The 11,364-nt window shown below is 44.8% G+C and overlaps 1 protein-coding gene across 3 annotated transcripts in view; it reads left to right on the plus strand.

Moving 5' to 3' along the window:
- Nucleotides 1–1,192: 1,192 nt before the first annotated feature.
- The window catches only part of UTP14A (UTP14, U3 small nucleolar ribonucleoprotein, homolog A (yeast)), a 28,907-nt gene continuing 18,735 nt past the window's right edge, over nt 1,193–11,364 (plus strand). The window contains exons 1-6 of one of the 3 annotated variants that reach the window (XM_011936974.1): nt 1,193–1,317; nt 2,401–2,476; nt 4,131–4,201; nt 4,737–4,801; nt 6,784–6,926; nt 7,521–7,676. In XM_011936974.1, the coding sequence (XP_011792364.1) occupies nt 1,292–1,317; nt 2,401–2,476; nt 4,131–4,201; nt 4,737–4,801; nt 6,784–6,926; nt 7,521–7,676 (537 nt within the window). In that variant the 5' untranslated portion in view covers nt 1,193–1,291. The remainder of the gene's footprint in view (nt 1,318–2,400; nt 2,477–4,130; nt 4,202–4,736; nt 4,802–6,783; nt 6,927–7,520; nt 7,677–11,364) is intronic. The other 2 variants (XM_011936975.1, XM_011936976.1) reach the window with 2 other exon arrangements.

Genomic DNA, 11,364 nt, shown 5'->3' on the forward strand with positions numbered 1-11,364 from the left:
GCCACTGCACTCCAGCCTTGGCAACAAGAGCAAAACTCTGGGAAGGAAGGAAGGAAGGAAGGAAGAAAGGAGGGAGGGAGGGAGGGAACAGACAGTTATTAAATACCACACAAAGTTCTGGGAACCCAAAGACTAAGAGGTATCCATTTTATTTAGTAACTTTGGGTGTCGCTGATCTTGCCCAGAGCAATTTCTGTGGAATAATGGGGCAAAAGCAAAATGGGAATGGATTAAAAGAATGAAAAGAATGTTCTTGTCTATTATTTTTCTACAATCATCATATATATATATACACACACACACATATATTAGGCCGGGCCCGGTGGCTCACGCCTGTCATCCTGGCACTTTGCGAGGCTGAGGCAGGCGAATCACTTGAGGCCAGGAGTTCCAGACCAGCCTTGCCAACATAGCAAAACGCCGTTTCTACTAAAAGTGCAAATATTAGCCGAGCATAGTGGCGGGCGCCAGTAATCCTAGCTACTCGGGAGGCTGAGGCAGGAGAATCGCTTGAACCCAGGAGGCTAGAGGTTGCAGTGAGCAGAGATCACGCCATTGCACTCCAGCCTGAGCGACACAGCAAGGCTCTGTCTCAAAAATAAATAAATTCTTAAAAGTTGATGGGAGAAAAAAAGTTGTTTAAAATAATTTTTTTTAAGTTGATAGGAGGTGAGGAAGCGTAGCTACTGACGGCCCATTCTTGGATAAAATATTTTGACTCAGGAAATGAAGAACAGAGCTGCAATTACAAGCGATCAAAAGAGATTTTTCCTTAAATGGAAGGAAACTTGTTTTGTTCACCATCGGATCTCCGGGGCCTGGCACAATCTGGCCACTTAATGGGCATTCAACAAACTCCCGAGCTGGCTGGTGGCCGGCTTGCAGGACGCTGTCGCACAAGGACGGGAGCTGGAGTCTTTCCTTCTGGATTATGTAGGGACGAATGAAGGCGCGGGCTCAGTTCCTGACAGCGCAGCACCTTCGCCCTAAGCTAACCCACCCCGGGCCGCGTGGAAACCAGGGGCCAGGAGGACAGACACCGGCGAGAGAAATACAGGGTGGGTGGAGAAAGGAAAGCCCCACCCGCTGACAGCCGTTTCATCTCCAGCCTCCCAGTTTTATGCAGGCCCCTCCCTACACGGCTCCTGCTTCTCACACGCCTTGTACGGAACGGAACTGACGTGTACGTCGCGAGCGATTGACGGAAACAGAAATTGCTTTGCGGCCGGCACGGAAATTGCTTTCCTTCGGCTTCCGTTCTTGGTCCATGTGAGAGAAGCTGGCTGCTGAAATGACTGCGAACCGGCTTGCAGAGAGGTGAAGGGCAACGAGGGGAGGGGGGATTCTGGGTCTCGTTGGGGGTCGGGTTCCCCACCTTTTGGGAAATGGGCGCCCCCTTTTAACAGATGGCAGTGGTTCCCCTCAAGAGCTGGCCACTTGTTCCTGTTTTCCGCGATCCAGCCTTTAAAGCCCTTTTAATTTCATTCACTTACTCCGCTCCTCAGCTGTATAGCCGCATCCCTGTAGGTCCTGATGCTGTTTCTGCCTCCCCAGCTCATTTACTATGTTTCACATTCCTTGTCACGTGACCCCTTTTTCTGCCTCTGCCGCGGCCCGATTTAATCCTCTATGCAGGCAGTTCAGGCGTTATAAACTCCCCGAATCTTCGAAAGCTTTGCTGACTGGAGTCATCACCACGTTTTGGCTCCTGTGATGTTTTGTGCCTCCCCTCCCCGCCCCCGGAACTAAATGTAGTCCGTTTAGTAATGTTGGCTTTGCAAATACTAATAATATATGCTGTTAAGTAACGGTAAATTTTGTAATTTGTTTGTGGGTACCAGTCTCCTTAGTTAAGAACCTACTTTGCTAAGCAAGCCCCAGGGAAAATGGCTTACCCAGCTGCTTTCGACCTGTTTCTCCATTCCTGGGAACAAGTGATCAAGATGACACTTTTGATCAGGCTGCCTATCAAGGAGTCAAACATGTGGAGGATGCTTAGAAATATTAATCGTGAAACTGCCTTGCCCCCAGGGCTAGCAACAGCGTCTTTGGCCATATTATTCTAGGGTCTGACATTTTTACAGCTTCCCATAGGTCATAGGAAATGTTGTGCCAATCACTGAAGTGTTAGCTCTGGAGGTGATGCCTGATATCAGTCTAAATTTCACGTCTTGACAACTTTTCAAAGGCGTTCATGCTGCTTTATATATCTTCTGAGGGATAGGGCTATTCTGTGTTGAAGTTACAATGTTTTCGAGATTGTTTTAATAGATTAGACATTGCTTCAAGTAATAATATTTCTCTATTAAATTTCAGCTTTTATTATAATTAAGGGATACATATGCAGGTTTGTTACATGGGTATATTGCATTCACATTTCTTTGTTGCCTCTTTTAACAGCCTTCTGGCTTTGAGCCAACAGGAAGAACTAGTAGATTTGCCAAAAGACTACCTCTTGAGTGGGAGTGAAGATGAGGTGGGTGACAATTGCTAAACTGCCTTCAAAATTAGGGTAGAGAGCATATTCCTGGAATGGAAAGGTGTGGCAGTATTCTATGTATTTGTTCAGGTCTCTCAAATTAATTACAAATGGTTAGTGTTTCATATATAAGTTACTATATCATATGAAGTGCTATAAGGATTTAAAAACTAAGTTATACTCACTACCCTCAAGTTGCATAAGTATAATTTATAAGACCAACCAAAACAGGCCCAGTTGGTGGCTCACGCCTGTAATCCCAGCACTTTGGGAGGCTAAGGCAGGGAGATAACCTGAGGTCAGGAGTTCAAGACCAGCCTGGCCAACATGGCAAAACCCTGTGTCTACTAAAAATACAAAAATTAGCTGGGCGTGGTGGTGTGTTCCTATAATCCCAGCTACTATTGAACCCAGGAGGCGGAGGTTGCAGTAAGCCAAGATCGCGCCACTGCACTCCAGTCTGGGCAATAGAGCAAGACTCCGTCTCAAAAAAAAAAAAAAGACTGAAACACATGGTCCTCGTGATATGATTTCCCAAGTTTGGATTTCTATAGAGCGTTATTTAATTATCTGACTGAAATATGCATATGTATTTTAAGCTGGATCTCCAACAGATGCTATAAGAATTCCAATTCTTTATTTCCCTTACAAAAAACCACTTTTTTTTCTCTTGGGTCGGGGGCACACGACACATCTATTTTAATAACAAGGAGGGTTTTTTTTGTCTGTTTTTTTCTGCTTGTTGTGTTCTTCCTAGGAAAAGCCAACTTAACTTGGAGGCTGGGTGTGGTGGCTCACACCTGTAATCCCAGCACTTTGGGAGGCCAAGGCGGGTGGATGACTGGAGGCCAGGAGTTCAAGACCAGCCTGGCCAACATGGTGAAACCCCGTCTTTACTAAAAATACAAAAATTAGTTGGGTGTGGTGGCGCTCCCCTGTAATCCTAGCTATTCCGGTGGCTGGGGCAGGAGAATCACTTCCAGGAGGTGGAGGTTGCAGTGAGCTGAGATCACACCACTGCACTCCTTCCTGGGCAACAGAGAGAGACTCTGTCTCAAAGAAAAAAAAAGCCAACTTGGTAACTGGCTATGACTTACACTATATGTCAGGGTTTCCATGTTAGATCATACTATATATTTTATACAGAAACACCATTTTAAGCCCTTTTTGTCTAGAAGCAAGTTAGGACAGACGCATTTAGTTTGAGCTGGAATGCTTGCACACCAGACCTCTTCCAATTCCCCAGTTCTCCACTGACCAAAAGAACAAGAGATTTGGCTCACGCCTGTAATCCCAACACTTTGGGAGGCCAAGACAGGCAGATCACAAGGTCAGGAGATCGAGACCATCCTGGCTAACACAGTGAAACCCTGTCTCTACTAAAAATAAAAAAAATTAGCCCAGTGTGGTGGCGGGTGCCTGTAGTCCCAGCTACTCAGGAGGCTGAGGCAAGAGAATGGCATGAACCCGGGGGTGGAGCTTGCAGTGAACTGAGATCATGCCACTGCACTCCAGCCTGGACCACAGAGCGAGACTCTGTCTCATAAATAAATAAAGAAAGAAAGAACGAGAGATTTTACGTGAGACTCAATTTCCATGTTGTCTTTTCCCTCCCCCTCATCCTGATGGTTTTTCCTTTTCTGTGTCTTAGGGGGACAATGATGGAGAGAGAGAGCATCAAAAGCTTCTGGAAGCAATCAGTTCCCTTGATGGAAAGAATAGGTAACGTTCCCGTCAGATAGGGCAGGTTATATAGTTGATTCCGTGAGATTTCTCTGCAGCTAATATTTATTGAGTGTTTCATGTAAAGACCTTAATACCAGTGCCTAGCATATAGTAAGCATTATATAATTGTTAGCTATTATTAGTCTTAGTGCTATTACTGTAAGCATTTGCAGTCTTATTCCACAATGAAAATCTTTTAAAGCATTGAGTAGGCATTACTTAACCCCATTAGAGAAGTAAATTGACTTACCCCCAAGGTCAGCTGGCTAATACGTTATTGGTTCAGGTGTGTTTGAATCTAAGTCCAATATGTTTTCCACTATGCTTACCTTGTAATAAAGAGAAGAGATGAGGGTTAGACAACCAAGTCCAAGTTAGGAACAGATCTCCTTGCTGCATCATGACAAAACCTGACCCTAGAAGAAATACAAGAAACCAAAGCCCTGTATGAAGAGAGAAGTGTTTGTCTCTCCCACCCCTAAGCCCCCATAAAATTTATCCATTCCTATTATATCGTTTTGCCTAATTTCAGGCGGAAATTGGCTGAGAGGTCTGAGGCTAGTCTGAAGGTGTCAGAGTTCAATGTCAGTTCTGAAGGTAAGTTGAACAAAGGAAGATACCCATGCATGAAACTTGCGGGGTTCCAAGGGCATAGTGCTCACCTCACGCCCCAGGAACTGTTTTTGATGTGGTTAATGACTCATACCATAAATACCTGGGAGAGTGGGTGAAGAAGTGTAGTCAGATGCCCTTCAGTTTCTTCCATCTCTCAAAGAAAGCCTAGAAGGCTGTGGTCAAGGTATCCTACAGAGTTTGATGAGATACTTCTAGGATAGAGGGACATGAATGAAGACAGCTGCCTCTTACTAGCTGCCTCTTAGTAACTTAGTCATAATTCATATTTGTACAATTTCATTTTAATTTCAGTTCTCTTAACAATGCTTTGAGTTAGGAGACAGGCAAATATTCTCTTCAGCCAGAGCTCAGAGAAGTCAGGTTACTTATTCAAGGGCCTTTGCCTAGTACAGTGTTTTTCAACCTTTGCTTTTTTAGTGCTCCCCTGAGAGGAGCCTTTTAAGACATTTTTTTCCTCATTGTATCCCTCCCACTATGCCCCTTCCCCAGGAAATCAAGTCCTAAGGAATAAGAGTTTGTTGGACAGAGTTGAGCCTTGGAGGGACACAAAACATTGTAATATCTTAAGATTCTTTTCATACTCCCCAAGAAAGAACCAATTTTCACCCTGGGGTTGGGGGGGGGTGGTAAAAATTGCCCCTGTTCAGAATACATGCTCTAATAAGTGGCAGCCGTGGGATTTTATCCTAATACTGACTCCAGATGCCAAATCTTTTTCACCCTGTTCACAACTTAGGCAGCTAGAATGGGTTTTGCATTTGTAGTTATCACTGGTGTAGCCTCCTAGGGCAAATAACAGTGTATTCCAAGCATACTCATTCAGCGGATATTTATTGTGTTTCTACTAGGTAGCAGTATCAGGAAGTGTTGTAGATACCAAGGCTACAGTAGCGAATAAGATGTGAGCTCCTGGGGCTTACATTCTAATAAAGGGAGACAATAAGAGAGGATGATGCAGTAAAGCAACTAAGTGGCTACTTTAGATTGGTTGGTCATGAAAGGCCCCTGAAGAGGCAAAATTGAAGCTGAGATCTGAATGACAAGTCAAGTGAACCATGCAAAGATTGGGGAAGCATTTCAGGCCAGGGAACAGCTAGCACAAAGGCTCTAAGGTAGAAACATGCACAGCATGTTGAAGAATAGGAAAGAGGATCCTTTGACAAGAGCATGGTGGAGGGTGGGGGGTGACATGAGGTTAGAGAGGCAGATGGGGATTAGATCTCATAGGACTGTGTGTCCTTTAGGTAGATGAGATTCAAAGTATAATGGGGAGTCACTGGAGGATTTTCAGCAGTGTCACGACATGCTGTGGTTTATATTTTCAAAAGATCATTTTGGGCTGGATGCAGTGGTTTACACCTGTAATCCCCAGCACTTTGGGAGGCCGAGGTAGGCAGACTGCTTCAGCCCAGCAGTTTGAGGCTGGCCTGGACAACATGGCACAACCCTATCTCTACAAAAAAAGATGCAAAAAATTAGCCACGCGTGGTGGCACACGCCTGTAGTGCCAGCTACTTGGGAAGCTGAAGTGGGAGGATTGCCTGAGCCTGGGAGGCAGAGATGGCATCACTGCTCTCCAGCCTAAGTGACAGAGTGAAACCCTGTCTCAAAACAAACAAAAGAAATACCACTTTGGTTGTTTTTATTTTTGGCTGTTATGTGAAGAATGAATTGCAATAGGGCAAGAGTAGAAGCACCAGGAGAAAAGCAAACGAGTTTTGAATAAATATTTTCCCCTATCTTCTACCCCCTAACGCGTTTGGGGATGAATGTAGAGTGATAGTGTTGGCATGGCTAGAAATAGGCAATTGAAGTAAGAGAATTATTCCTGCTTCTCTGCACATTTGCCACCTACTGGCATTTTCTACTGAGGCTTCTGCCTACATTATATTGAGATCTTGCCTCACTTCTTGTTCTGACTAGAAAGTTTGACCTTTCTACAGGATCAGGAGAAAAGCTGGTCCTTGCAGATCTGCTTGAGCCTGTTAAAACTTCATCTTCTTTGGCCACTGTGAAAAAGCAACTGAATAGAGTCAAATCAAAGAAGACAGTGGAGTTACCTCTGAACAAAGAAGAGATTGAACGGGTAAGCTACAGAGAAGGTGGTCTATTAAGGGAAAGAAATTGTATTGACAAGGGAAAATAGGGTAATAGAAAGAAGGGAAAGACCTGAAAAATGGGAGAAGGGTGTGATTTCCCCACTATGGATAAGATTAAAAATAATCTAGGAGTGCCAGGCGCAGTGGCTCACGTCTGTAATCCCAGCACTTTGGGAGGCCGAGGCAGGCGGATCACCTGAGGTCAAGAGTTCGAGATCAGCCTGGCCAGCATGGTGAAACCCTGTCTCTACTAAAAATACTAAATTAGCCTGATGTGGTGGCACACCCTGTAATCCCAGCTACTTGGGAGGCTGAGGCAGGGGAATCGCTTGAACCAGGAGGTGGAGGTTGCAGTGAGCCGAGATCGTACCATTGCTCTCCAGCCTGGGTGACACAAGTGAAACTCCATCTAAATAATAATAATCTAGGAGAAATTGCAGTCCTGAGAAGCAAGCGGTAACCTCTAGCATCCTGATTCTTTCGTGGGCTAAGAAACATTGCTTCCTAATTTCTTGTTAGTCCTTTGGGTTTGATGCTTTAATCTTGTGGCTCTTTCCTTTTACATACCTTGTCTGCTTCAGATCCACAGAGAAGTAGCATTCAATAAAACCACACAAGTCCTCTCCAAATGGGACCCTGTCGTCCTGAAGAACCGGCAGGCAGAGCAGCTGGTTTTTCCCCTGGAGAAGGAGGAGCCAGCCATTGCTCCCATTGAACATGTCCTCAGTGGCTGGAAGGTGAGTACAACAAAATGAAACTGAACTTCATTGAAAGGTGAGATTTTGCCGGGTGCGGTGGCTCAAGCCTGTAATCCTAGCACTTTGGGAGGCCGAGACGGGCAGATCACAAGGTCAGGAGATCGAGACCACCCTGGCTAATACAGTGAAACCCCATCTCTACTAAAGAATACAAAAAAACTAGCCGGGCGACGAGGTGGGCGCCTGTAGTCCCAGCTACTTGGGAGGCGGAGGCAGGAGAATGGCGTAAACCTGGGAGGCGGAGATTGCAGTGAGCTGAGATCCGGCCACCGCACTCCAGCCTGGGCGACAGAGCCAGACTCCGTCTCAAAAAAAAAAAAAGAAAGGTGAGATTTTATAAGTTGGAGATTTCAGAGCCTGCAATTGATTTGATTGGACATGTTAAGCTAAACCCCAGCATAAGTCATTTTAGCTTAGTGCTCAGAAAGAAGGGATTGCCCATCGTCATTGTCAGTCATGTGACTAACATGTCAGTCACAATAGCTCTGTGATCACTTTTTTTTTTTCTTGAGACAGGGTCTTGCTCCGTCACCCAGGCTGGAGTGTGGTGGCACGATCTCAGCTCACTGCAACCTCCACCTCCTGGGTTCAAGCGATTCTCCTGCCTCAACCTTCCAAGTAGCTAGGATTACTGGCGTGCACCAACACACCCAGATAAATTTTTGGGGGGATTTTTAGTAGATACAGGGTTTCGCCATGTTGGCCAGGCTGATCTCAAACTCCTGACCTCAAATGATCCGCCCACCTCAGTCTCCCAAAAGTTTTGTGATTACAGGAACGATGAGCCAACGCGCCCGGTCTCTGTCACTTTTCATCTGCTTGTAGTATACAGTACTTGGCTATTTCCATGTTTTTCTGTTAAACCATGTGATTGCCCTTATAGCGGGAACATAATAATGTTTTCTTTCTTTTACTCCAGTTTTTTAAAAGCATTTAAAGCCACATTCTGATCCTAGGGAAATCAGGAACTCGGTAGTATTAATGATGCCTTAGTGAGGATATGTGAACAACAGAAGCCAAAGTTTGCTTTTACAGGAATGAATACCACATTAAACTATGTGTTGCTGGCAATGACTAGAACTTCAGCAGGTAACTTATTATGACCCTGAGCTGCAGGGCAGGGGTTGATGTTTTAGAGCTGGGTTTCCCAAACACTGACCCCTAACAAAGTTTTTGTCTGAAACAAAAGGATAATTGTAAGTATGTTTGTTTGGTGGGTGTAATGTTGCCAGTTCTTTTTTATTATGAGGTTATTCTTTCTATTTTAGTGGTGTTGAAATGTCTTTTCTTCTATGAAATGATGGTGGTAGTAAATGACGGGATTGGGGATGAAATGGTAGTTATGCTCTTGGCAAAATTAGAAGTTGGAAATCCTATGTTGGTCCCTAAAGTCTCGGTTTTTAGTCTGAATAGCTGCTTTAGAACAGCTAGCCTACTTTTCCAATACACCATTGGTATGGAGTCTATAGTCTATAATGGGCTGATTAGTCTTAAATAGATACCCTCTTTGTGCTTCTCCTCTTTACTTTCCAAAAACCCAAGAATGGTAGTTTCTTAGGCGTTGGGAAGTTGAGCTAATTAAAGCTAATCAAAGTAAATATTGCTTGCCACAATAGCTAGAAATTGAGCGAGTAGTTGCTTATTATGGGGATAAGCTGTTTCTGATGTTTTTGCTGAAGTCACTACCATTCTCTTTCTAGGAGGCTTCCTTTTCTACATGAAAAAGAGATCAGGTTTAAAGTGTGGCTGCAGGATGAAGGGAGACTTTAGAAAAAAAAAATCAGAGGTAATACAATTTGTAGGATTCAAAAATAAAAAAGCATAGAAGATATGTAGTGAAAAGTTTGACTCCACCCTGTGCCCCATCTGATCATTTTTACCCCCATACTCACCACTTGCATAAGTTTGCTGTTGTTGTTGTCTTAGAGTTTTATTTCTATATTCACATTTACCTTTTTTACATAAAAAGAATGGTAGCATGCTACTACACACTGTCCTCCACCTTGTTTTTTCCAAATGACAGTGTAATCTTGGAGATAGCAGGAAAATGCCTAGTTTGTTATTAAAAATGAGATGGGGCCGGGCGTGGTGGCTCACGCCTGTAATCCCAGCACTTTGGGAGGCCGAGGCGGGTGGATCACCTGAGGTCAGGCGTTTGAGACCATCCCAGCCAACATGGCGAAACCCCATCTCTACTAAAAATACTAAAATTAGCGGGGCATGGTGGTGCGTGCCTGTAATCCCAGCTACTAGGGGGGCTGAGGCAGGAGGATCACTTGAACCTGGGAGGCGGAGGTTGCAGTGAGCCGAGATCATGCCACTGCACTCCAGCCTGGGCAACAGAACAAGACTCCATCTCAAAATATATACATAAATAAATAAATAATAAAAACTAGATGGTAGTGGAGGAGGTTACACTAAGAATAGCACAACCTCTTCAAGATAGAGTGAGGCTCAGATGTTATACATTGAATATGCCATGCCATTCATTCATTCTAAGACTGACTTTTGAGAAATTATGCTAGTAGGGCACAGAGAAATAAGGAAGTGCTTAGTTCAGAGGGTGCTTTGTGGCTAGCAACTCCTAGGTCTCTCCTTACAACTTAGAGTGCAAAGTACCAACAACTAGTATATGCTGTATTAGGGTTTCTTTTTTTTTTTTTTTTTTTTCTTTTGAGACGGAGTCTCGTTCTATCGCCCAGCCTGGAGTGCAGTGGCCGGATCTCAGCTCACTGCAAGCTCCGCCTCCCGGGTTTAGGCCATTCTCCTGCCTCAGCCTCCCGAGTAGCTGGGACTACAGGCGCCCGCCACCTCGCCCGGCTAGTTTTTTGTATTTTTTTTTAGTAGAGACGGGGTTTCACCATCTTAGCCAGGATGGTCTCGATCTCCTGACCTCGTGATCCGCCCGTCTTGGCCTCCCAAAGTGCTGGGATTACAGGCTTGAGCCACCGCGCCCGGCCCTGTATTAGGTTTCCTAGAGATTGAATATCAAGTCTCAGGCCAGGCACGGTGGCTCATGCCTGTAATCCAAGCACTTTGGGAGGCTGAAGCAGGTGGATCACCTGAGGTCAGGAGTTCAAGACCAGCCTGGCCAACATAGTGAAACCTCGTTTTTACTAAAAATACATAAATGAGCCGGGCATGGTAGCACATGCCTGTAGTCTCAGCTGCTGAGGAGGCTGAGGCAGGGGAATTTGTTGAATCCAGGAGGCGGAAGTTGCAATGAGCCGAGATCACACCACTGCACTCCAGCCTGCAAAAAAAAAACAAGAAAATTGAAAGTCTGTACTATAGTTTTGGTTCAGCTTCCTGAAATTTTGTTTAGCTGCAAATAATTAAGTGGGATAGTGCATGAGAAGGCATTTGTAAACTGCAAAGTGCTAGAAATGCTGTAAGGTAACTTCTTTCACCCCTCTCCTCACTATTCTCTGTGTACACCAGTATTTACCAAGGCATTCTCCTTGAAACCTTAGTCTCTCAGTATGCCCTCACAAGAGGAGAGGAGGCATTGCTAGAAAATGCTGCATGCCCCTACTGGAGATCAGAGAGTCACAACATGCTTTAGCATTTTAAAGGCTATGAAACAGGCCGGATGGATGTAGTGGCTCATGCCTGTAATCCCAGCACTTTGGAAGGCTGAGGTGGGTGAATCACCTGGGTTAGGAGC

The sequence above is a fragment of the Colobus angolensis genome, unplaced genomic scaffold (genome assembly GCF_000951035.1).
Source record: "Colobus angolensis palliatus isolate OR3802 unplaced genomic scaffold, Cang.pa_1.0 Scaffold159, whole genome shotgun sequence".
In the NCBI taxonomy this organism is placed as follows: domain Eukaryota; kingdom Metazoa; phylum Chordata; class Mammalia; order Primates; family Cercopithecidae; genus Colobus; species Colobus angolensis.